Genomic DNA, 27344 nt, shown 5'->3' with positions numbered 1-27344 from the left:
CAAAATACACAATGCCTTTCAGCAGAATGCAGCTGTTGCATTAATTCGTTGTAAGCAAGATATTATATGGCAGACTTCTGCACAACAAAAAGAGGACGAGCGAGCTCCCCATCAGAAGACACAAAGTGAGATGGCAATATGAAGAGACAAAAGGCAGACAATGAGGAAAAGGCTCTAAGAAAAAGATAGGAAAATGGAAAAGGGACAGATAAAAAAAACCACAGACCACAGCAAATTCTGTGGAGCTTTGAAATGGATGACAAAATACATAAACTGCACCCAAGAGGCACCTACCAAGAGAAGACTGGGAGTAACAGGGCAAATACAGGTATTTCCTAATACAAACTCACAGCAAAATGTAGGTATCATCTAGTATTGGATTTCACCACCTAGACTAGGCAAAATCCATTACCTGTGTGCTAATCCACTAACTGGATTGCTAAATGCAGGAGATGTTTGTTCTCAATAATGTTGAATGAGGTCCAGAACAAACTCAACCACCACTAGCTTTCTATTAAATATTGAAGTCTGTTTTCTAAACACTCGCCCCATTTGAGAATAGAATCATATTAGTCAATAACTTACAGCATCATCTTGTCTGAAAGGATAGTTCTGCAAAGACATAACTTAGGTACAATGAACTTTAATAAAAGCTGTCAGAGAATGTAAGAGGACTTTTGGGAGAGCAAGTCTAACAGCAAGCCAAGCTGCTGCACACAGCTTGTTGCAGCAACATGTGAGTGTTCACCAGATGCAAAAAAGTATAATCCAAAGGGCTTTAAAAAAATAACTGGTTAAAAAACATTAAGAGCACAGTGGCTTTTGGAGAAATGAAATGTAATGCACCGGTGAAAAACTATTACTACACAGTGAACCACACAATAACATGTAAGTATAGGTTAACTGTAGGATTAGGGTTTCTATAGAAAAAAAGAAAATTACCAATGTAAGGACCAAGTTTTGATTCCTTCTACACATACACTGCTTTCAAGTGGTTTTCTGACCTGTAATGTAGATGAATTTTGAGGTAAGGGATGTAAAACAACACCTACAAATTTAGACTTCATCTAAAAGTAAGCACAGCCAAGGAAAAAATCCCCACATGAGACTGGAAGGAACAGAGATCACATGACTGAAATCTCCACATTGTGAAAAACACAGTGAATAACAGTTGACAGGTAAATTATCTCATAGCAGAGGATTCTGAAGCCTCTTTCTGTTTTTCATAAAGTACTTTTACCTCTTTAGCCTGATATAAAAAGCCTGCCTTTTGTCCAGAGCAGAGTTCAGTCATGCATAAGACAACAGAAATCGGATATGTAGAGACTACATGTTCTTATATTTTTCTTGAGGGGAAAAAAAAAAAAGGAAAAAAAAAAGAGTGAACAAAGGCCCTGCACTCAATTCAATTGCATTTCTCTGTGATAGAGTGTGAACACTGCACCTGACTGATTCCTAAATGTAATGAAACACTCTAAGTGGCAACAGGCAGCACTCTATTGCTTTTGTTAAAAATCAGGCAAAGAAATGCCAGAAGCATGCCTAGCTTCTACCATCCATTTAGGATACTCAGCATTTTCAGCCCCCTCTGTAAGTTCTCTACTGATTCAAAGAGCCAATTGACAGTACATAGTAACACCCTCCAGCATAATTACAATTCCTTTCAGCTTTGTCCACCTACTGGTTTAAAACGATGGTTCCCCTTAACAGCTTCACCATCAGACAGAACATAAAGCACAGTGCAAGAGCTGTAGTAGACTTAAGTACCCTTGGTGGGGAAGGGAAAATGATGGATCCTAAATGTTGCACAGTACATCTGCTCAATGCAAGCAATGAAAACGCTCACATCCTAATAACATGCGTGTATGCATGCATAGATAAGGACTTTTTTTCTCCCCATCATATTGTTACTGTGTGAAAAAGGAAACTCCTTCCTGGGATAAATGAGCTCTAAATGTACACCTGCATTTAGTGAAAACTGGATCAAAAGACTTGAGAGTTAGTACAGGAACAGCTAGATTGCCTTACATTTCAAGCACATGCTCAGCTTCCAAATACTTCACATTGTTTTCCATTAAATAGAGGTACTTGAACTATAAGAACTTGTTTACAGGTTGTGTTTCTTCAGATGGCAGATCAAGCAATGCCTTACTGATCCAGCTAAATGGCACAGCACCTTTTTCTTTCACACCTAAAAACTTAGGAAATTCAGCATGAAACATGAAGCCATTTATAACTGCACTTCCTGATGGTCTGCAAATACTACCTTCTTTACAAGACTTAAAGCTGAAAATTGCTTAGCACGTAAAAGGCAATTAATTCCTTGGGATCTAATTCTGTATTCCTTACTGTACTCAACTTCTTTTGAAGTCAATATTAGTGATGTCATTTTAATTTTCTTCACATCTGCCATTCTTATCTTAGGAAGAAAAACAATCCTTTCATTCCATTAAAAATTCCTTGTAGGCTGCCTTTTGTACCGTTAAGTTTTGAAAATATCTCTGCAAAAATTAATATTCAGTCTATTCAGTATACACAAGAATAAAACAGAGCAATGGAAGAAATGAGCAAACTATAACAAAACTGCTGATGCCAGGTAAAAGTAAATGCATGTGTTTTTGAAAGGCTTAACACCTTCCTGACATGGCGAAAACAGCAGCAAAAATGGTGTAATCCCATCCATTCCCATTTCCATCAACAGGAAAGCCAACAAGTGAACACAGGCACTGCAGCAGTACAACCTGCTCAGTCTTCTCTTTTTGAGAAAACTATGAATTTAATTATTTCTCAGATTTACACTTTGTCAAATCTTCAATATCGGGAATTTCTGTCCCTTTATTTGCACCATTCTACCACATACAGAGATCCATGAGAATGACACAATGCTGCACGACTATCTAGCAAAAAAAACCTGCTTCTTCTGTATTCAAGGAAATATTCCTACAGAAAGAATCTTCTTTCCCCCAAAAATACCTTTTGAGTATGAATACCGTTTGAGTCTGCTGGCAAGTATCCCTTCCTGTTTGCAGAAGTGAAAGTGAGGCATATGATACCTAAAACACCACATTTTTTTTTAGTAGGCCTTAGCAAGGGTGATTGACCTCTTTTCATCATCTTCTACTGCAGAATGTCTGCCTATCAAAAATATCCCAGTGCTACCTCCATTCCTTATTTTATTTTGGAATATTTTGTGCCTGTGGTAAACTAAAGGCTTCTGGTTTGCTTCAAACCTTTTACCAAGCAGCTGCATATTCAGAAAACAACAGCTCACATCACATCATGCAGATAATACTGAGTGATAGAGATACTATTTGCCAAATGGATCACAAAGGAGATGTATCTGATGAAATCTTGGTACGACAACAGAAACAGAACGTGTTCTTGATTCTTAGTTTTCAAATACACATTAGAAATACAACAGCGTAGTATCAGAATGATTACAAGGATGCTTAATTATTTAGTGGGACAATGGGTTGTGTCAATCATTTCAACATGTAACAGCCTTCATACTCTACAATTCTTTAACGCACAGTAATGTAGACTGAAAATAATTCTATAAAACAAAGAAAAGCTACTTTTGACTTGTAACTTTTAACGTGTTAACAAGTGAGCCCAGACAAAAAGCATGTGGTTGACTTAATTTGATTAACAAATATCTTTTTGTTTTTATCTTTTTCAATTATTTGAATTTCAACGGGTTCCTTTAATAGACCAAAGCAATTTGCAAAGCAACCAAGCTACAGAAGGTTATTTAAAATAAATCTGGCGTCATAGAACAGAAAAGGTCTACTGCCTTTAATGGAGCAATTTATTTCTGCAAATAGTTATAGGGATCTAGAATAGTTACAGTTATTGGATAGGCTAATCCATTTATGAGCTCAATCATGGAAAAGAGAGCTTAAGCACTGAAAGATTTGTGGAAGAAAGCTGCCATAGCTTCATAGGGCATTTTCTGGTTTTCTCAGATGTCCATGCACAAAGAAACCCTCAAATTTTATAAGCTTTGCTTTGTGCTGGCATTTCTTCACTCTGCACTGACAAATGACCATAACAAAACCGTTAAATGCTTTTGCTTGAAATATATTTTCAGATGTTCTAGTTGACATAAGAAGGCTTTGATTACTGAAAAATACATCACCTTCATGACATTATAAAGATTTATCAAGCCATTATGCTAATCCTATTCAGCTACTTGAGGACTGATGAGATCTCTGAGATCAGTAAATTGTGTTATTTACTTTCCAGTGTGTAAAACTGAAATACATTTAACTAAGTGGCTTGTGCATTAAGTAGAACATTAAAAAAAACTTCCTGTTATTAGACAATTAGACTACAATAACATTTGTCCTCCGGCATGTTGATTTTAACATGTTCATTTCAACAAAAGTTAAATCAAAAGTGGAAAACTAGAAAAAATACTGTTATTAACTTCAGAAAAGTATAAGACCTTTTTGACATCCACAAATGGGTGAAAAACATACTTGCATGTATGCATACCCTTCGGATAGGACAGGTGTTACATAAATTCCTTTCTGATCCACAATCTCATCTTAATTACACTAAAATGAAGATGCTGTCTCCGGAACCACAACCTTCTCTTCTGGCCACTATCAAATCCTTTTGTGATGGTAACCAACTCAACTCACCTTTTCTCTTTTCCTCAGATGGAATAAATGTATGTGTGAACAAACATGTAATTCTCTGTTGCATATTTTATTCCTTTAAAGACAGGTAGAATAGCCGATGCTAATAGGTTCCTCTGGTTATTGTCTCGTCCACCCCATCTGGCTCAAAGCAAGATCTGCTAAAGCAAGTTCCTCAGACTGCATCCAATTCAGTTCTGAGTATCTTCAAAAATGGAGAGTTCAAAACCTTTTTCTTCTTCTGCTTTCTAATAGAGTAAATGTTGGAAAAGAACTTTTCCCACAAGTTTACTTTGGTTTCTTAAATTTTATCAAGTGTACACAACATGTATTCGCAAGGGAATTCTCTGTTCTAAATTGGCAAAATGACTTAGATAGTATCAAGTAAAGACTCCATGCTATATGTTGCCTACCCTTAAGAAATAAACTTCAGAGAAAATATTGCTGTTAAGCACTGCTGATCATAAATAAAATAAATATTTATGGCTTGAAAAATATATCAAACCATTTCAATAAACATCAATTTGAAGATTGTGTACAACTTATTAGAAAGCAATTTATTTTCCAGATTGCTATCTGGTGAAGCAGATTACTCCCATTATCAGTCAACTTACTTAGTCTCTGAGCAGCCTCCAGGGCATCATCGGCAGAATCAGCCACAAAGAATCTCTGAACTGTAACCCCGTGGTCTGCCATCAGCTTTTTGCTTTGGTACTCCTGCAGATTCAGCCATCGTCTAGGGGTTAATTGAACAGCCTAGAAAAATGAGAGGGGAAAATAACATAATGCTCATTAAGAACAGTTCATCAGACAGTCAACTGAGCTCTTCAGCCCCGTGGTTATCTCAAGCCAGAAACTAAACAACACTGTTTCAGAGGAAAGCTGAAATATGTTATTGATTCACTTAAACGTTAAGAAAATGCATTTATGTCTTTAAAATGTTCTGAACGCTACAGAATATATTAAGCTATGCAAGGTTCCCTGGGTGATCTTCTCTAGCTAAATCGTCTTACATTTAGTATTATCAACATAGACCAGCAAACGTCATTCGAACCACATATTGTCTTATGTTAGCCTGAGCTGTAGAAATTCTGTTTTAAAAAAAGTTGCCTTAAAAAAACCCACACATTGTTTCATACTAAATCTTTACTTACACTAAACTTCACATAATTTCGCCTACTAAAATTATTTCTACTTATTCTACGCATCTATTGTAGCACAGCTAGAAAGAACAAAAAAAACCACCAGAGAATTAGCATCACCATGTAGGAAATAGAATCCTGATATTTTCAGTGGTCCATTACCTGTGCTCAGTTGGTCACAAGCATGTTTTGTAGAAGAAGCCAGCAAGGCCAACAGCAGCTAGAAAATTTATACCTTCCATTCTCAATATGCATGCTTAGATGCTTCTGTATGTATATATGTTTATATTTATCACAAAAAAAAGATATGACAAAGTTGTACTCGTGCACACACATCATGTTTGCTTGTCTTGGAGGTAAAAATGTTTCTTGTTGACACTTCAGAAGTCAAAGGTTCCTTACTGAAGGATGTATAGAAAGAACTCCTTCTCCATGCACAGTGAGTTGCAGATAAAAACAAGAATTAAGGAGCTGTTAACATTGTGTTATTACTACAGTTCTGCAGTGTTGGTTTGAAGTCAGTAACAAGCATAATAAATACTTCAGGCACGGCTCTGAAAAAACATTTGAGTTAAATGCAGTTTTAAGTTTTTTGTTTTTAATCACAAGAAACTTTAACTGACTTTTTTTCCCCCTAAATGGTATTGAAAAGCACACTCCTGAAAATACCATTTGTTGATAATGATATGCTGATATGCATAGCAAAGTGTTCATATTTACATAGACCTAACACATCTAAGACAGACTGTATTTCAGGCATCCCGATGGACCAGTCAAGCCTCTCTACTATAATACAAAGGAGTAATGACATCAACTAGAAAAACAAGAGAAATTGAGAAGTTATTCTGAAAAGTCATCCTGCTATTCTGATTGCTGGCAACAGTAGGAGCACAGCTTATGTCTGAGAAAGATGCTGTTCCCACATGGAGAGACGAAGTGCTGTCCTCCTGGCAAAGAGCCCACAGCCAGCTCTTGGTTCCTCCTGAGGTTCAGGAGCACAGTGTGTAAGCTAGGACCGCATATTCAGAAACATCAGACAAAGAGGACTATTTACTACACTAATACTTTCATCTCTAACAGCATGATCAAAAATATTATCCTAATGTAACTTTATAGTGAAAACAAAAACCCCCATGCTAAAGTTGTTCAATAATGCATACCCTTTATCAGAACACTAGAATTTTAAATGTTGCATTGCATCAAAAGCAAACCTCTGCCCGCTCTTACTTGCTTTGAAAAATAACACAAAAGACTGATGCATAAAGGCAACACAAAACCCATCTTTTGCTGTATATAATCATGTTGGGGGGTTTTTTGTTGTTTTTCTTTGTAAAACTGACTCCCACACAGCTTAAACAGCTGCAAAAAGCTCAGAATTACACATCTGAAGTTCTTCTAAATGCAACCTGGTTAATAAATTTTAGAAGAATACAACAGCACATTGTTAGTATGCTCTATGGCTACGTCTAATTCCAGGTATCATACCAGCACCTCAGCATGTTTTATTCCCTCCACATTACTCAGAGACAATGTGTTATTATATTTATGCAGCGCCTTCAAATTACAATTTAAACCCACTTTCGTAACTGTTGACTTTTAGTTTGTTTTCCCTATTGTAAGGACTCTGTTAGACTCCAGCAGCTATTGCTTCATGACGACTCCCACGAAGGGATTAACACTAGGAGACATGAGAGGACCTGAAAGTCAACTCCAACCTCATATTAAAACAGGACAGAGAATTTCAACCAAAAGCTGATGCCACAAACCCACAGTTTGCCAGTAATGAGAGAAAAATTTGTTCCAAAGAATTAGCAAAGCAATCCCCAGTGAGACAAAGAAAATCCAGCCAAACAGAGTTTGGCACATAAAAGAGAAGCCTACAAACATAAGGTTAGAAAGCATATAACTTTGTCTCTTTCAATGTTACGCAATGCTTAGGGAGACCAACTTCTGAAGGCCAACAGAAGACTTTCAGCCAAGAGTACTGATAAAAGACAGACTCCTGGCTGTGAATAACAGACTTCCTAAAGCAAGTTAGCACAGCCTACCATCGCACAGCAGAGTACAAGATATTGAGGAAACTGACACAGACTGTATTAGAAGCTTTGAAGAGCACAGAACATGAAAAAATCACTTTAAAGCCCTTGCAGTATACACACCATATGTCTTGAGAAGCACAGACAAAATAAAGAGATGAAATAAAGCAAAAACCTTGAATCTGAAGATGACTGCTCTTTCAAGAGTATCTTGAAAACACACAACAGCTGTAAACATGTGTTTTAGGCTTGCGGCACAAAAAAAGTGACCATAAGATGTTAGAAATGTGAGTAAACATGATTCTCGAAACCAATTCCCAGTACAAAGATGTTCTGGTTGCAATAAAAGTTTGAAAGATTTAAAAGGAACAGCAATAAAAAGAATCAGCACAAGACTCTTGAAAAATCCTTGCAAAATGAAGTTCCAGACCCCCCTCTAAACATTTACAACAAGCAATCATAGGAATTTGAGATGGCCTTGAAACAGTGCAAGTTTCTTGGGCAGCATAAACTTCCAGGCACCCTACATAGAAATACATACTCACATTTGCCAATGCTAACACACACAGATCCTGCCTTCAGACAACCACCAGAGTATGCAGTTATGTTCAAGCAGTTTAAGACATACCTACTTTCTATCTGCTTCTTTATGGCAAGGTTGCACTGGAATGCAAGGAGTACAAACTTCATCACAGGAATTCTTGTGGAGAAAACACTGCAAGCGTTAAACAGCCTTTGCTGAGACTTAAGTCCCTAAAAAGCCTTTATATTTCACCAGCGTAAGAAGATGGCAAGGACTTGAAAACCTACAGGTGTCACTTTGCTATTATACTTATTCATTTTTTCTAACAACAAAACAAATTCAGAAACACAATTTACTAAACTCGTGTATTCCTTTTTACTGTAAATAAACCTCAACTTTTTTTTATCTCAAGCCCTGAACAGCCCAAAGAGGGGAAGCAGGATTTAAAATGCATCTTCCTAAATCCTGTTTCCCCTTTTATTAAATGACATTTTATTTCTTAGTATGTTAGCTACAATTTCTATAGAAAAGGAACACTTTAAAATCACTCCAAAGAGCAAATGTGAAAGAACTGAAAATCTACATGGTATATTTTCACAGCCTGGAACAAAAAGAAAATCAAACTAAGCCAAATTAAAGGACAGAAGTATTCACAGCTCTACTGAACACTTCAAACCGACCTTATATTACTACAATTAAAAACAAAGCTTTTATATGAGCTTTTAATGCTTTGTGTGCACAGTATTGGTAGAGAGCAACTCTTCTTTGAGAACGATATATGGCAGGTGAGTTGAAAGGGTGTTTTTTCTTTAGTTTAAACCACGAGCAGAAGCAAAAATAAATGACTTCATGAAAATAAGCAAAACATCACCAGCAGATACTTCCATGATTTTATATAGCTTATGATTTTAAATAACTATAATGGTCTTAGAGAGGAATTAAACTCTTCCTGCTAGGACATTTTTTTTTAAGATTAAATTTCTACTCAAAGAGATTAATAAACTTGAATAGGGCTCTCTTACAACTGATAACATTTTCTTAGTCTGACAACAGCATCAAAACTCCAGAACTGAAATAAGTGAAAGCTAAGGCCTCAAGTGAACAGTAAAATGAAGCAAAACAAAGCCGGAATTATTTCATCCAATACAAGTTTCACAGTGCATTTTCTCCTGCTGGCTAGAATTCTTTGGTACTTTTCACAAGTACCAATGATATGCATTTGGGGTTCCCTTCTATTCTCACTTCCTTTCTCTGCTTTCCAAGAGTTCTGCTACCACGTCAGACTCAGAAAAATATGGAGCAAATATGTACAGACAGACGAGGCTTTCAGAAAAGCACTGCTACAAGTAGTTGACTACTTTGTTCTCAACAAGCCTTATGTTCCATTACTTTATATACATAGACACCATGCATCTAGTCCAATTACACATGTACAGTGCTACTAAAATCAGCAACATAGGCATACAAAGAAGTTAAACATCTTTTCTTGACCATCTTCACGAGGCAACGTGCTTCATAGTGTAATGCTTTATTGACTAGTGCAGCAGAAAAAATTGATTGTTCACATAACCTGCATAACCTCTTATTTTTCCACTGCTTGGCTTGGTTTATTTTATATAAAATACTATGAGTAGCATACAAATAATGTATTCGGAGAGCAGCCAGATTAGATTCTTCCACTACTTGGTTTGCCATTTCTTCAGCTAGCAACAAAAACAAAACAAGATAGGCTAAACTATATGGATCCTTAATCTGGAGTGGAAATACAAGCACATTTTATGGCAGGAGTCAGTTTCAATACATGGGAAAAAAAATTAAATACAATTAGTGAACATTACAAAGAGACAATGTTGTCCTTAAATATATATGCACCATTAACTACTCTGACACCCCACGTCAGATGACCCAGGAGATCTCCTTGAAGTGCTTGCTTTTTATGTGTATTCTTCATTAAAAAAACATGAGAAACTACCCTGATGTATCCACAAAAAGTCATCAAGCTGCATGTTAACTACTCCAGCAAAACTGCTCAGGAATAACATTCCGTGTCTCCACTAATAAGAGCATCAGTAGAACAAGCTTCATCAAACTAAACAACCAGTATTTCTTCCTTTTAGGAATCAGCACGCTGAGGGGTCAGCTCAGCTTGTTTTTTCGTTCTCTTGCTTCCTTGGTGAAGCCACCTCTCAGGGGGGACTATTAAACAGTGTGTCCTTTCCTTAAACACAGATGAAATGCTGAACTCTCTGCCACAAGTATTCAAAGGAAGTGGAAAGGAAGGACAGAGAGGTTAATCCAGCCAAGAAAACAACTGCTGATCACTACTATGAACTTTCGGTCTTAAGCGTTGTACTACTGACACCCAGTTCCACATGAAAACACATTGGTTAGGAATGTTTAACTACACAGCTACCTTCCTCCACTGAGTTCAGTAATCACCTTTAGACAATTCCTTCTAACAAAGTGTAACCTTGAAGATACATTTTACCTTTGCAAATCTTTACAGGTGGAATTCTGTACTTCCAGAAAATGCCGTATGCAAATGGCACTATTAAAAAACAACAACAAAATCACCACTCAGCACATTTCAGGGGTAACTGAACATCCCTTGGCACAGCTATAAAATCTGAACAGCTCCACCGTTTACATGAACTTAGCTTAATGGACTTTATTACACCAATGTTAAACACAAGACAGACTTTAGTGGTAGCCAACATTCCCTTTCCATCCATAGCAGGAAAACCAGTATTAACTATGTGAAACAAATATGGACCACTTAAAAACACCTGAAAGTAAAGCTGGATAAATAAATGCATAATAATTTTCCCCTCTGCTGCTCCACTGAAATGACACAGCATAATAGGTCCTGCACACCATAAAGTGGCTCTGCCAACACAAAGTCTCTGGATGAATGCAGATTATATGAGAAATGTACATAACATCTAGTTTCATGAAATGGTTCTACCACAAAGAAGTTATCTGGGGTAAAAAACGTGGTTCTCTATAGATGCATCTTTCAGATGCAACCTGTCTCAAAACTATAAAGTGTGCATAACTTACATTATATAAAATAAAAGCATCCAGCCAAAAATCCATTTGCTTACCCATCACATTCTGCAGCATTCCAGTTTATTCGATTTGTGTAATACAATTCCAAGCGCATATGAAAGAAACAGATACACCATGATGACAGTAATGAAACAGCATACCATCCATCAATATAAGAAATAAACTTTTATTATATTTATTGACATACAGCTGCTGTAATTGACAAAGTTGTAGCAGAAGTTCGTAACAAAAAGCAGCATCAAAAATACAACTAAGTGGCAGGCTTCCTTATAAACCAGTTCAAAGAGCAATACATTTTACTATGTTATATACTTGAATTATGCCATGTCAGATACTGAAAAGAAATCAGAATACTTAGTTTGCTGGCAGCATGCATGTTAATAAATGAGTATTAGTAGCATTAGTCTGACTAGAAACAAACATTTAGGAAAAATGCAGCACACTGAGAGGAAAGTTTATCACATATGGAAGTCATGAAATGCAAACGCATGGAAATTACAACAAATCATTAACAGATTTGTTATATAGAATAGATATATAGATGTAGATATCTATATAGATATATAGATAGTTTCTATAGATAGTTTCTATAGATAGTTTCTAGAATAGATATATAGATAGTTTCTATTTTAAATAGAAAGACGGGCTCTAAGGTCTGCCACTTATACTAAACCACACATATTCTTCTCCACAGAGATGACTAATGCCATCTACCTATATGACACACGAGATGATGGAGAACATCTTTCCCAGGTGACATCATCTAGGCTATCACAAATCAGTTCTCGCCTGCTAAGACAGCAGCAGACCCCCAGACTTCAGAGTCAAAGAGAAAAGTATTTTCCACCAGCACCCCAAAGTGCTGACTTCAGACTGGGTACACAATAAGCACACTTTGATAGTAGCAGAGACCAGCTTCACCCGGCAGTGGGTGTTTTCAGCAACACTTCAGTCAATGCATCTGTGATATATTTTTTAACTTGATTATGAAATTCGTTTAATCCTTTAGGATGAAGCCTAGAATATTTTCCTGGCAAAAACAAGTTTTCCATGCTTTTTTCTTTTTCCCTCACAGCAGCTCAAAATTGTTTATTTATTGTTAAAATTTGTATCAAAACACTATAAATCACCTTAATATCAAGTAGTGTTGCTTCAGCTTCAAATCCTTCAGTTCCAAATTTACTGCTCAGAATGCACCACACAAAGCACCCTGCACAGTAAAAACAAACTATACCTCATAAGAAGAGAGGGAAAAAGAGTTCACGCTTCCAAGTCCTTTAAGGCTACAGCATTTTGATCAATAAACCACAGGAGCAATTTACTTTTTTACACCACTGACCTGTACACTCACTTTTCAGAATGAGTGAGATCTGTTGCTGCAGCTGTTGAGGTTTATGTAACACAGCTTCTAATAAAGAAAAACCCACGTGAAATATGCCACTGTGCTGCTGTTTACTGAAGCCAGGCAGTCAGTTCTGGTAGGCAGTACTTAATACTCCTCCTAACAGCTCTGTGACTCTTTGAAACGAGGCATGTTAAATAAAAAAGCGACTCTATCTGTGTGCAAAACAAAAAGGAGAAAAACTGGTGGTTTGATTAAAAGAGAAGCACCAAATGTTAATGTTATTATTAGGATTTTTGCTGGTAAACTGACGAAAGTGAGAGTCAAATGGTGGAGGGCACGGCCAAAGGTTTCTAAACTGTAGGTTTTATTTTAGTATGCAAACTGTTTTCAAACAACAGAACAGGCAATGGTTTCTGCTTAGAAGTTCATACTACTGAAAATCAGGTCACTACCTTGAGTGAATAAACCTTGATAGCAAAGCCTAAGGTTAAATCCTGCACTGGAAAAATCTTTGCCTAGCACTGCTTCAATATTGTTTTTCAATTACTCAAACGAGCTTATTCAAAACTGAGCATTCTGTAGTCTCTGCAAACATTAATCCACCCTTAAGTCATGATTACGCAAAAGGAGAAGTGCGTCAGCTCAGTCCAGAGGCAATTTAGTGACATTTAGAGAGCAGCACTCTTCAGCAATCAAACGATTGCTTCGTGTGCTCCTGCCATCCCAGAAAGCTGCTCCAGCCTTCAGTCCTGCCTCACATCTTCCTGTAGTTCTCCAACTGCACCTGACATTGGTTTAGGTTACACCACCACCTTCCCATACAACAATGACATTGCCTCACACATTTTATTGCACCAATGTTAATGTAACAGATTATAACAGCATCATATTCCTAAGAATGGAGAAGCCACGGTGCTTGTTGCTACAAGGCTGCAGTCTTCCTGTTTAAAACAGGGTTTAAAAAACTAATAATAATAATTACATATGTATATATATTATATATAATATTATATATATATATATATATATATAATTATAGGAGGTGTTTGCATCAAGATTTTTATTCTAGTTCATGCAATAGAAAGTGATCAGTTAAATCCTTCTCTGAAGACTTCCACAAAGTTTGTGGAAAAGCCTATTTCTCTTGTCAAGTTGCAAGGTTCTTTTAACAGGAGCCCCTGCAAAGGAGAGATAGGAAGGCAGAAATCTCCCAGCAGGAAACATTAGAACAGTAACAAACAAGAAACAAAGTTGCTAAACTAGTTTCTGTTTCTAATATTGGCATGTTACAGTTTAAAATGAAAACTAGAGAAGACATAGGTAGCCATTTTACCCATTTTAGTTAAAAGAACCTATCTCCTCTCCCATTGCCAAGCAACGGTGATTATTCAAAAGCAATGTAATAAGGCGAGGATATAAACTACACATTACCTACCTGCAGATAAAAGAACATACCAGAAACTAATAGATGCCAAGTGGCTCCACTCACCTGCTGAGAAACAGGCAGTTAGCAATTACTAACAGAACACAAATTTGTTTAATGATTATGCTGAGTTACTGAAGCCCTATCGGACAGACATACAGGCAGTACTGATGGGTTCCATAAAGCCCCAGATAACATGGCTGAATTATTTCAAAACAAACTAAAACAAAACATAATTGCACACTACGTAAAGGAATAATAAGCCTGGTAGTAAGTGAATTGTCAAGATCAGCTCTGAACAAGACACAAGTTTTCAGAACCATGCAGGCCAACAAACCCAGTGCTGCAGCAGCAAACTTCCCAACTACATATGATTATACCAAAGAAATAAGCCTACTGGATTTGACCCCAAAGTAAAATCAGATTGCCTCATTCTCCCATTGATTTCCTCACTGCAATGGGTGAACCTTCCCAAAACTAATTTGAAAACACATATGTGTGTGTCTCTTGCCATGCTGATACTAACTAGTTGGAAGTTGGAACATCAGGAATACATCCATTACTTTCAAAGAGTCTTGCTGTTAGCAAGGCTTTTTGCTCTACTTATCTCCTTCATTGAAGCTCATCTTCTAAACCTTTACCCAGCAGATCCAATGCTGAACAGCCCTCTAACAGGTGCTACAACCAGAGGAGGACTGACAGGAAGACAACACCAAACCAGCTCACACTATTCTCCATTTTGAAACAGACTTAATTTACGTCAAATAGATTGGATTAGAGAAGTAAAAGTCCCTGAATAGTTCCTGTTCCATTTTACTCCAGTGATAGCAAGGCACACATAAAAGAAATCCAAGGCTTTGTATAAGTTTTAGAGGCATCTCAGTTATGTCTTGAATATCTCTCAGCATTGCAGGTAAAACAGCATGGCTTAGTTAAACTTTGCCTGTTTCTAAATAAATGCACTCTGAGTAGAAGTGGGGCTGGAAAAAAACTAAGCAGTTACTTTAACGAAACTATAAAGCCTCCCTTAACAGCTCTCCTGAATGTTCCTGATAGCTCACTGCTAAAAGAAACATTTTTAGTTCAAGAGTTCCTGAACACTTTTCTCTACAACTCTATGCTACGTCCTTTTGCTTTTACCTCGTCTGCCTTCCTGTCCCTTTATACTCAGTCTGATTGCAAACTGATTGTTCCCAAGCTTAGCCTCCACTCTCCCCGAGGAATGACGCAGTGTGCTGCGATGTTCGTACACTGCACACCTCACTTGGGCCATTAGCTCAAGGAAGAAAAATAAAAAAAGATTAGAACACGACAAAGTTCTGTTCCAGCGCATCTTTAAGTCACGATAACAAATGCAGCTTTCTCATTTACCCTTCTGTTTACATCTCATGCAAAGAAGAAGAGACAAGAATGAACTGGAAGCAAATCCTTCACTCATTGTAGATTTAAAGCCTCCAGTAATGATTATACTTTACAGACTCTTTTGCAGCTTGCTTACACACAGGGATTTTGACAGCTATTCTCTAAATACACTCTCCCACCCACTAAGCTCCATTGTAAACTACAAGGAACAAGCACAGGGTCAGACTTGAGCTCCTTCTGTCAGCCTTATTCTCCTTATCTCGAAAACCAGCATCTGAGCCCACCTCCTTGTGCACTATGAGGCAGATATTTAGCAGCTACCACCTGGATAATCTTAATGGGTGTGTGTGGACATGCGTTTCTGAGGACTGCAGATCTCAGGGGTACAAGAGATGATGGCAGGAAGAACAGCCCCTCATCAGGAAGGCCCTGACCTCAGGGCTCCCTTTCCCACGCCTTGCCACCTATGGCTCTGTTCAGCAGTCACATGTTCATCCCAAATTAAAAGAGTATGCACTCTTTAATTGCCAAATCCTTCACAGCTCTTCACCACAATGCAGGGTAGTGGCAAGGTCTCTATTTACATACAAACACCAAAACAGAAATTGCTGCAAATTAACTGCCAGCACATTTTAGACACTGACAAGTTCTCTGATGCGCTCTGCTTAGCATTTAAAGGCTGAGCCCGCTCAAATCCCACCGAAGTTCAGCTGAGAGGTGAATCACTGAGCTCTGAAAACACAACCTAACTACAGTGGGCTCCTCATCCTACAGGATCACACAGAAACATTCCGGATTGAACAACATGCTTAAGGCTATGTGAGAAGTAGGATGTCAATAAAGCAAAGCTGCTTGCCTGGACACAGAGCTCTCAGTCCTCTGCCCTGGCTGGGCAGCATTCCCTCAGCTTACTTCAGAAACCATTAGGGAAAAATAAAAAAATAAAATAAAATAAAATAAAATAAAATAATGTATCTCGCATTCTTTAATTAAACTTAATAAATAAAACAATATTAAAAATACTTATAGTACATCCACATAAGAATCAGTTTTCAGAGCCTTTGCTTGGACAAAATAAAGAAGAATACAAACTCATGGATTCAGTTTCTCCTTTTGGCTAGCTATCAACAGAGCTCTTTTGCATTAGTAATTAACTTTAGTCAAACTGTGCCCATTTTGTTTGTTTGAAACTTCAAAGCTTTTGGAAAAGCACACTTCCCTGACCTAAAAAAATAAAGGCTTTGAAGTATCTGAATGAAAATCAACTTATCACCATATACAACTGAGTCATCAGTTGCAGAAAATACCATGATACATTACCTGACTTAGTAAATGAAGGAAGACTGCTGGTGATATGCATTTCTTAGTCAAAATAGGAGCTGCGCCACCTTCCTCACATAAATCAGAAATAGTCATTTACTTTAAATGCATTATTTCTGCTCTTACCTTATGAAGTGTTTAAGCTTCCTCATTTTTACAAGATTTTAATCACTTTATTATACAACTATGAAGAAGGGTCCTACATACTAAATACAGCTAGGAAAAAACTACCTTGAAAACTATTTTGCCACCAACCATGAAATATAAAGAGTATGAATATAAAGAGCCCACTATGATTTTTTTCCTACAGCTCACCCTAATAAAGCTCCCTGAGTTATTAGGAACGTCACAGCATGGTCAAAGAGTTGATCAGGAATGCTTCTGATCTCCAGCGTCAAATAATCACACCTATCAAAGACAGTTTTTGCACTTGCCATGCCCTGGAAAAATACTTCCTCAAGCATTAGGAATCACTGATATTTTAAGAAAAAAAAAAAAAAAAAACACGATTAAATGTCAATTTAGACAGTCTGAGCTCTGTTTCTCAACACAGAGAAGCAAATATGAAACATTATCAGAGGGTTTGTTTCAGCTCTTCGATACTTGCAGTGAAATCATGATAATTTCCACGCTATCTAATTATGTCATCACAAAGACTACAGCTTTGAGCACTAAGCAGCATAACACTCTAAAGCAATAAACATGCAAATGTCCATAGCAGTAGAGAAACATAGAGAAGTACCTGCAGTAACAGTCTTACTGCATCCATAAGTCATAACTGGTTTACCAAACAACTGCACTGTATGGAATGGACTGCAACACTTTCTATTCCAGAAGCACCACAAAAGTGACTGATACAAAGCTTTTGTTTAAATCACCTTGGTTTCAGGTAGACCACTTAGGCCTATATGCAGTGAATGTAAAGGAATGAACATACAATTGGAAAGACAGGCTCCTGGTTGTTTTTGGCACAGCTGCACAGAAATCAGAATGTGTCACAGAACAGAGGATGAAAGTATGCTTCTTTAATAGGAAACCAAAGGTTATGAGCATTTTTCCTGACTCCGTGGGACACTTCTTCTTTATTAATATTTCTTTATTATTCACTCTGAAAATTCACCCTGCTGCCATCCTGAAATCTCAAAGCATTTCTGGGACAACACGCGCAGCATTATCTCTTCATCATCAAACAGACTGACCTTAAAGTCTATTTCTACATTTCTTACACCACTGATCAAACATTCCAGGCAATGAAAGTCTATTTTAAGTCATCTTTAAAACAAAGCCATCTCCAGTTTCTTGCCTTATGAAAACTCAGACACGTTCACAGCCTGTGCTCAGTTGTTTGCAAGGACTGAGGCTTTCAGACATGTAGAAGTGCAGTGCACAATAAAAGCTCATCAGCGAGCCAAGGAGTAGAGGAGAGCAATCCTTCACCAGAAACATGTTCATCAAGCAGCTCTTTAGAAACACTACCTACCTGCAAGCTGATAACATTAATCAGGCACTAAGCAACCAAAGGCACCAATAAAGCCAATGCGACTGCTCGTAAAAGACAGCAGAGAACTGAAGTCACAAGAAGGCATGAGGGGGACAAGGAGAAAATCACCAACTCTGTAGGGTCAGCAACAATCAATGCTGCTCTGCGACCAAATCCTGTGTGAGTATCCCACCTCTACCGCGCATCCTCAGTTCCACATCAGCAGTCTGAAAACAGATTTGCAGACAACTGGGAACGATGGATGGTTTTTCTGAGCATCTTTGTTACTAAATCTTCAAAGAAATAAGGTGGGTTATTGTGGTGAGTGAATTAAAAATACGTATTTTACTTTTTAATTATGGCCTGCCCAAGGAGGTGGTGGAGTCACCATCCCTGGCAGTGTTCAAGAGGTATCTTGAAGAGGAGCTACAAGATATAGTTTAGTAGCTTGTGGTAGCAATGGTAAAGGGAGGATGGTTGGACGAGATGATCTTGCACGTCCTTTCCAAACTTGTGATTCTATGATTCATTTCACTCTTAACAGGAGCTATCGGTGGGATGTGACATGAGCCACCTCTGCACTGGTAGAAGAAAACACTGAGGAACAACCAGATTGCAACCCTGAATCTAAAACAAGTTCTAAGACTTGAAGAGAAGTCGAACCCCTCAGCTTCCTCTGTGTGGCATCATTTTGTCTCCCTGTATGGACTACGGGTTAGCTGGAAAACTGACTGACCAAAGTAACCTCTGTTAACATTATATAGAAAAGTAATTACTGAGAGGACACAGAGAAAGACCCCAGATGGGCAAGTTATGCAGGAAGGTTCCTTCATCTCCATCTGACATCTGACATAAGACCAGTGGAGCTCCTAGAACCCCAAAAGACAACAGTCCTAACACAGATCTCAGGTAAATAAAATGTAGCCCCAAATACATACTTTGAGTATGTATTATTTCCCAGCCCCACCTCTCTGTGTTCCACAACATTTAATACAAGCTCTAAATACCAGCTCCTCTGTTCCCTAATTTTACAGCATTGCTGTAGACTACTTCAGACTGAGCCATCTAACTGAGAAACAAACCCAGACTCAAACTCTGCATGAAAGAATTTAATTAAATACTTTCACTGTTTCCAGTGTGTTTAGAGAAGCAGAGTTGAGGAAGCTAAATAATTTAGTTCTCATGCCATCTTCAGACCTTAAACAGCTAAGCAAGAAAACTGTTGATAATGAAAAGCATTCTGCTGCTTTTAATAGCACTTTCATCTGTAATTTTCATAGATATCTATGTTATCTTTACCTATCACTTAACTATAATTTGCATATGTAATCTTTCCCATAACTGTAATTTTCCAGACAGTTTCATACCAATATTATGTAGAAGCAACTTTTTTTTTTGCAAGGCTGTAGCTGGTTTCTTGGCTGCCATTAAGTAAGCAGATGTCAAATTAAGCTGTTCTTTTTGCCCGTGGATCCCTCAGAGGAAGAAAACCAAACCAAAAAAAAGCAGCATTCCACAAGTGACTTGTTCCTGGCTTTTCATTTGCAGCTTCCTATTTTTTTGTCAAAAGTTTCAAGCAAGAAGACAACTCCAAATATAGTCAAACATCTCCCTTACTTTCCCATCCCAGGCAATTCCTATTAAACTTTCACATCACCCCAAGAATTTAAGCGGACGTGAGTTAGACACCAAAGCAAAGTAACTACAGAAAGAGATTCTTCTCTCCTGACACAAGTTGAGACTCTTGTTCATTGCTTATATTCCTCAGAGTCTATCTACCCCTGTAATACATTGCTGTTTTTCATCTTTCCCAGCTATTGCTCCCACGAGCTTGCTTATTGCTCCAGAAGTATTCTAAATGCACGCTGTACGAATGCGTTTGAAGTTGCTGCTACCAATGCTCTCAAAACATCTACCTATTTTCAGACAAACAAAATCATTCCCTTTACAATTTAATCATCAAAAGCAAACAAATATGCAAAAAGTCTCTTGCTCTGCATCGAGTTAATGCCCATCAAATCCTGAAGGCCATTACTGCATCTCATCCACCTTCCTTAACACAAACAGGACTTGCCGCAGCATTCCACCTTAACTTCCCCTATTAGTTGGGAACTAACACTTACCTGGTTAAAATAAGATCAATAGCTCACTATTAATTATGGATCAATGCTTAATTACCATTCCCAAAGTTACTGTCATAATCAGTTGCAGTGATAACCTGACTCCTGTCTGTGCCCTGTATTTTATTAAAATGCTGAGGTGGGAGATGTACATCCAGCTCTGATACACAGATGGCTAGAAACTGGCTTCATCAGCAGAGAATATTAAAGAAGGGAATTTTCAGTAGAAAATCCTTAGGGTATATGCTCAAAGCTGCAGATTATAGTCTCAAGCATGCACAGAAAGATTGGACTGTCTGAGGCAATAATGAGCTGAGCTGCTTGCTGCAGGTGTGGACCGCAGCAGCAAAAGAATAAATCAAGAAGGGTTCAGTAATCCCAGAACTGTCCTAGTAAGTGCCTCCTCAAGATGGGGCAGGGATCATTTCTAGGCACTAAAGTAATTTCCAACTAAAAATTAATATTCAAAACAAAAAGGGGAAAATTATACACACCTAAGAAACAATCAAACTTCAAGCATTTCTACACACACCTCACTTTTCTATATTCCCAAAAGAACTTCACCATCTTCCCACATCCCTCACAGCATCCTTGTTCGCAGTCAGACTAAATGAAACTGAAATAATAATAATAAAGAATTGCTACACACACCAACAATATTCCAGGGAATAAGAATAGGAGGAAAGAAAAAAATTCTCAGACACCCATAAAGGAAACAGAGTTTGTCTACTGACAGCAGTAACAAACAGCTCAGGAGGCTGATCAATGAAAAAAAGCACTTGCTTTTATAGGAAAACATTTAGTTAATCCTAACTGTACCCAAGCAAGGGCTATCTTTGGGTGAACTGGTTGGGTGTTCAGAAGGTGGAAGAGTTTACTGGTCCGTGGCCAGGTTTAAGAACATAGGTGTCCCTGGTAATTCACAACCAAATGCCATATACATAAAGCGTACCCCTTCTCAGCTCATTGGCCCTATATTGGAATATACCTAGATGAAGTATAAAGAATGGCCAATAAAAACATCAATATCCTCCAAAGAGGATTCTCCAACTGTGCTTAAGGGAACTGTCAGGAAGGAGTGGGCCAAACTTCCACTGCATATCAGCATTTCAGTGCTGCCTACAGATGAGGACTATAGTTGTTCTTTCTATTTAGGCACACATACTAAAAAATACCACTTCTGGCAGTCAGGAGGCTCATGTAATGCCTGCCTCTAAATGTAAAATATTAAGAATTATAGTGAAACTGATAACCAGGCAAAGCCAAACATAGAAGCAGACTGAACCCTCAAGAAACTTTCAACAACTTAACATAAAGCCAAGAAAAAAGCAAGACTTCTGGCACACGAGTAGCTGCTGAAGTCATAAATTACAAGTTATTGAAAATAACACTTCCCCTTGCGTGGAAGATCATTAACTTCACTTTCAGCTGATAACTTCTTAACAAAGACAAAACTTCCTCCATTCAGCATTAACGAGGCTTCACAAGTTGTCAAGTTTAGGAACTGAAGGCATCTGTAGTGAACAATCTTGTCTATTTCTAACCCACACAGAATTCAGTAGATTTTAAAGCAGGACTATTGCTGCATCCAATCTTTTCCTATTTATTTTAAAATAACATGCATGAAATCTGGAAATGTCAGGGTAGGACTGAGGATGAGTTTTGAAGGCCAGAGCAGGGCTGTGTAACGCACCAGCTATTATCTGATAGTTGTACTGGAAAATTTGAGAGATACCTTAAGCATCTTATTATGGCTCTGACTTAATTGTTCCTTATTTATATTCATCGCCGAAATTCACTGCATCTGAAGCTATTTTGAAAACACAGCACTCTCCCAAAGGGCCGAATCCAACTCCCATTAAAATAAACAGCCTTCAACGGAGCCTATTTGTTGCTAGCCAACAAGATTGAATTCTGCTGCAGAACGGTCCCTGGAGCGTTTGTCACAGCTCTTTACAAATACTGCTCCAGTAAAAGCAGGTCTAAATACGCCTGTCCACAAGCACTGCAGACAACTGAAATTTATCTTTTATCTTCTTGAAACACTTGGTCAGATTGAAACTCCAAGAGCGCAAAGAACTGAATCCATGAAGAAGGGGGGAAAAGGGGGGGGGGAAATAAGTTATAAGAAGTTAAAGTGACAAAGAGTAAGCTGAAGGATGATAAAATATTTGCATGCGATAGGATCAATGTGCACCATTTAGCCCACCCTTAAAGTTACAGAGAAAAGAAACTTTTCTTCACTTAGGTTTTTACACACACAAACTCCTCCGAATCCTTGTTTCAACAGCTGTGAGCAGCACCAATGGTCTTACAATCAGTAACTGCAACAAAGTGCATGAATACCACTCCTACCACCAAGCTCATGAGGAAAGATTTCAAATCCCATCAGGCATCGACTTACACAGGGTTATGAAAACACCAGAAGGCACTGGATCAGAAACAAAACCCATCTGCAGTGCTCCTGCCTGAGCCTCCTGGTACCAGAGCTCCAACAAACTGCTCAAGCAAATGCTCAGCTGGTTACAAGGCTGGGGCTTTCCCAACATGCAATAATGAGGAGAATCCCAGAAGAAACAGTTTTAGAAGTTTAAGATTATTTGTTGCTGTGGCTTTGAAGACAAAACAGGTTTTGCTGTTTTAGAGTAAATAAATTATTGGTGCCATTTTTGGTCTATATTAAGTAGGGAATGGGTCAAATGAAAGCGACTGTATTAATAAGAGGCCTCCCTCAGATTCCTCATCTTGCTACTTCATAGCACCGCAGAAAGCAGATCCTACACCAGGAGAAAGGTTTGTAGCTTGATACTGTCAAAGGTAAAGCATGATTCAGATATGAACTCTATAATGCAATGTTGCAAAAATGAAGGCCTTTCCATAGGAAAAAAGAAATGTATTACTTAAATAAGTTAACTTGTTGTTACATTGTATAAAAAGGGTTCTTGAAAAGTTTGCATGGAAGGAGCGTAACTGGGGAGATGTGCTTATTAGCTGATAGCTCACACACAAGAACATGTAATTTACAAGACAAGCTCGGTAGCTCTATTTTGTAAGTAACACACAAATTTAAGAAGTTGATGCGTTAATATGTTAATAATTTTGAGAATCTGAGCAGATATGCCCTATAAAAGCTGCCCAGATCAGAGCTCTACAGAATCAAAAAGAAGCCGCTTCTGGGTTTGGTACTGTAGGGTCTGAGTTATTTAAGCCATCATGACTGAAACACATCTTCAATGTAACACATGAGCACCAAACGCTGCTGGGGCTCTTTGCCAATCAAGGCAGAGTTAAGTGTGTATACATGTATCTGTATACACATGAAACAGACGTGCAAGTGCTCAAACTGCACTGAGTTCCACTGTACCCACCATCAGAAAACTAAGGCTCCCCCAGGCTCAAGGACGGTCCATACAAAAGGTGCACAATGCAAATTCGGCTCAGCTGATGGCACACAGCCACGAGCACCCAGCAACAGCACCACGCAGCACTCAATCCCAAACCAGCTATGCTCCCCCAGGAGGCTTTTACTCTTGGGAAAACATTCAAGTGCACGGACCAAAGATCTCCCGTGCAGCTGCTGATCTAATAAGAAAACAAAGTAAAGGAGAAGGCACCAGAACTAGCCCAAATGTATGTACACCATTTCATCTTCAGCGCCCTGCTGTTCCGTGGCAGAGGTGAACGAAGGCCTCCTCCCATCAGCCCAGCAGAGTCCCTGCCCCCAGCCGCACAGATGGGAGCCAGAGCCACCAGCTGAACGCAGCTGCTCCTGACACCGCTTAAACTTGCACTACGGAAGCGGACAAGTGACTGCTAAACGAAACTAATGACCAGCACCAAAAGGTCACGCGATTTCCTCCCAAAGACCGGTTTAACCCTCGAACCCCTCGGGCAGAGCCGCACTCCGACTCTAAGCTGTTTCCAGACCTTTGCCCCGGGCACGTGGCAGCGAGAGGAGCGTGTTTGCTGGCTCCCAACGCTACAAGCATGCTTGTTTCCACCACTACACATTGCTTGTTTCCAGCGCTCCCAACACAGCGGGGTTTCAGGCTCATCACACCTCCCACAGCCACAACCTGACCAGGGACAGCCTGCGGGGCGTGAAGAGGGAAAGCAAGTCACTCTCCAGAGACACGGGCTGAGCTGAGCCCCGCGCCCAGCGGGAACCCGAGGGAGGAAAGTCTGCTAGGGACGGCCAGCAGCAGGCTGCGGGACGGGGAGCAGGGCGGTGTCTGCAGAGCCTCCCTCCTCGGCAGGACGCGGCGGCCGGGGCTCACTCACCGGGAAGCTGCCCCGCAGGCGGGCGGATCGCAGGGCCAGGTCCCGCAGAGCAGCGCACGCCCGCGCGGTCGCGGGAAGCGCCATCTTGGCCGCGCAGCACGCCTGCCTGCCCGCCCGCCGGCCGCTGTCTCCGCCCTTGCCCCGCTCCCCGGGCGGAAGCTCGGCGCGGCCCCAGCGCTCCCATCCCTCCACAGGGAGCTGTGGAAACACCTCATTCCGTCCACGCGGGGATGGAGCGAACACAGGTGTGATGTGCGTTTCAGTACAGAGTCTGAAGATGCAGCTCCTTGATAGCATTGAGCAATAACGTATGGTATCCAGTATTAACCTGTGTATTAATGTTTGCTCGTTCTTTCAAATTGCTGTGTATTGGCTTCGGTATGATGATGGAGGAATATAATTTCATTTTTAGCTTCATAACTGTGGCTCAATAAGTGTAGTGTTTCCTATTCATACAAACTATTATGGCTTTCTGTGTTAGGTTTAGATATATAATAGGTATATAAACCTTCAGATAATGTGCATGGATTACACACAACTCTATCATTTAATAATATATGGAGCACTTTCACTACATAATATAAGTTGTGGAGAACCTTCCTTACTACACTTTTATTGTTTAGATTTGGTAAGTGGAAAAACACTGTGCAAACACATGGTCTGTGTTAGAGGTGCATCTCTAGTCAGAGATATCTGACTTTTGAAGTATGAAGAGAAAAAAAAAGTATAAAGATGGACTGTCTTCATGTTTAGTTTCCTTGTTCATAAACAAAAGCCAAAGAAATGAAGAATAGACTAAGCAGGTCTCACACAGCAGGGCAAGCAAGTGCCAGCTTCCTTGCAGTGTGGGGTAGAAGGATGTGTGTGAATGTTTGAGAGATGACACACCAATATGGATTATTGTTAGGAAACCTCACTTAAGATGCAGTAACTTGAGATCAGCTAAAGATCATTCCCAATGCACTATCCCCACAGGAACATAAAAATAGGGTCAAGGGAGACTGATTTCAAAGCACATCCCTTCTAGGCTTCCAAAGACACCTCTTTGTACCTCTCCTGGAAGTGCAGCATTAACATGCATTCCCCAGGATGCATATAAAGCTTGACTATAGCTAAGCTGCTCAGCAGTGGTTCACTGAATTTCAAAACACTACTGGTTGTTTTGCTTTAAGTAAGGTTCAAAAAAAACCTTGTATAATGCATGCTGTAATGTTCTTATGATCTGATCCTGGTTCTACATAGTTGATAGTATTTAGTGAGAGCACACAAGTTGCACAAGTAAAGAAAAGCATATTTTTAATGTTCTTGAATTACCTGTTCATTGCATCTGTATTTGTTAACGATAAGATTGTATGTTCATTTTCTCACCCATACAGATTACCTCCTGAAACATTATTTGCTAAAGATGGACATCACAGCCAGCACATGGATGGTGTGCCCAGCAGTTCAGAAAGGTTATTTATCATTAACTTATCAATTAACCATAAAGCCATTTGACAAATACAAGCTCATTATAGCTAGCAGAGCTGAATGAGTTTTTTTTCTTACTAATTTTTCCTGAGTAACATATCTGAGCTCATGCTGATACATGTCAGGAACAAAACCATTATTACAGCAATGAAGCAGGGAACATTTGTGTTTTTACAGAAAGTGGAGTCTTCTAATTTAGCCTGAAATAAAATTAAGACAAATAATCATTCATCATTCAGATGATTAGTCTTACAACTTCAAAGGAGTGCCTACGTGAGCCCTCACACTTCTAGTTTTTAATCACTGATTATACACTTGCCCTAATCTGCTTCTGATGGGTTGCAGCCTTATTTTCAGAGCACTGTTAGCACTGGGCAAAAAGACATTTCATCGTGTACTTATCACCTAGTAATGATACTTGTGTCAGCTGCAGAACAGTCTCCATATCCACATACATTTCCTGGTGAGTATGTTTCTGTGTAAGACATCTCACACACAGCATTCCCAGGAGTAACACATGTAGAGAAGCTACATGGAATTCACCAGAATACCACTGACAGTGGCTGAAGAACAGAAAATAAGTTCACAGACTGAGCCTTACAATGTGTAGGCTGAATGATACCTGCAACACTGAATCCGTTCTTCACATTCCTCATCCCTGTTCTCTGTTCATGTTTCACCTCCAAATACAGAAGTAAGAAAAAAGATAAAAATGTTATGGTTAGCAGTAGATATACCTGTGAGTAGAGGGAGGGTGGCAGAAGGGTGAAATTAAAATAGCAGCATTCAATGCTGGAACACAAAAGAATGAAAACTATTTAAAAAAAAAGAGGAAAAATAGAATATCAGAATTTGTAAATGACCTTCTAGGTCAATGAGTTCAGTCACTGCACACAGCCACAAAGCCTCCATTTGTTAAATAATTACTTGATCATAACATAAGGGATCCAGAAAGCTAGAAAGATGGAATGTTTCTTGGCCAAGTGGGATTGGATTTTGTGGTTGCAAGCTTGGACAAATATGAGCTTTATCTACTGCTGCATCATCAGTCTGTGTAAATATCAGTTTGCGTTTTTCATTTTCAAATTATATACACTTCTGTCATATCTAGTGGATATCTTGTACGTGGC

At 38.9% G+C, this 27344-nt stretch overlaps 1 protein-coding gene across 2 annotated transcripts in view; it reads right to left on the bottom strand.

Annotated features, from left to right (window-relative positions):
- Positions 1 to 24886, bottom strand: part of SUCLG2 (succinate-CoA ligase GDP-forming subunit beta) — a 101566-nt gene extending 76680 nt beyond the window's left edge. For both annotated transcript variants that reach the window (XM_072347059.1, XM_072347060.1), the window contains exons 1-2: positions 24745 to 24886; positions 5258 to 5399 (exon numbers count right to left, since the gene is read on the bottom strand). In XM_072347059.1, coding sequence (XP_072203160.1) covers positions 5258 to 5399; positions 24745 to 24828 — 226 coding nt within the window. In that variant the 5' untranslated portion in view covers positions 24829 to 24886. The remainder of the gene's footprint in view (positions 1 to 5257; positions 5400 to 24744) is intronic.
- Positions 24887 to 27344: the final 2458 nt, after the last annotated feature.

This window comes from Excalfactoria chinensis, chromosome 12, assembly GCF_039878825.1.
Source record: "Excalfactoria chinensis isolate bCotChi1 chromosome 12, bCotChi1.hap2, whole genome shotgun sequence".
Taxonomy (NCBI): Eukaryota; Metazoa; Chordata; class Aves; order Galliformes; family Phasianidae; genus Excalfactoria; species Excalfactoria chinensis.
The sequence above is the reverse complement of the archived record's forward strand: the minus strand, read 5'-3'. Positions and strand labels throughout refer to the sequence as shown.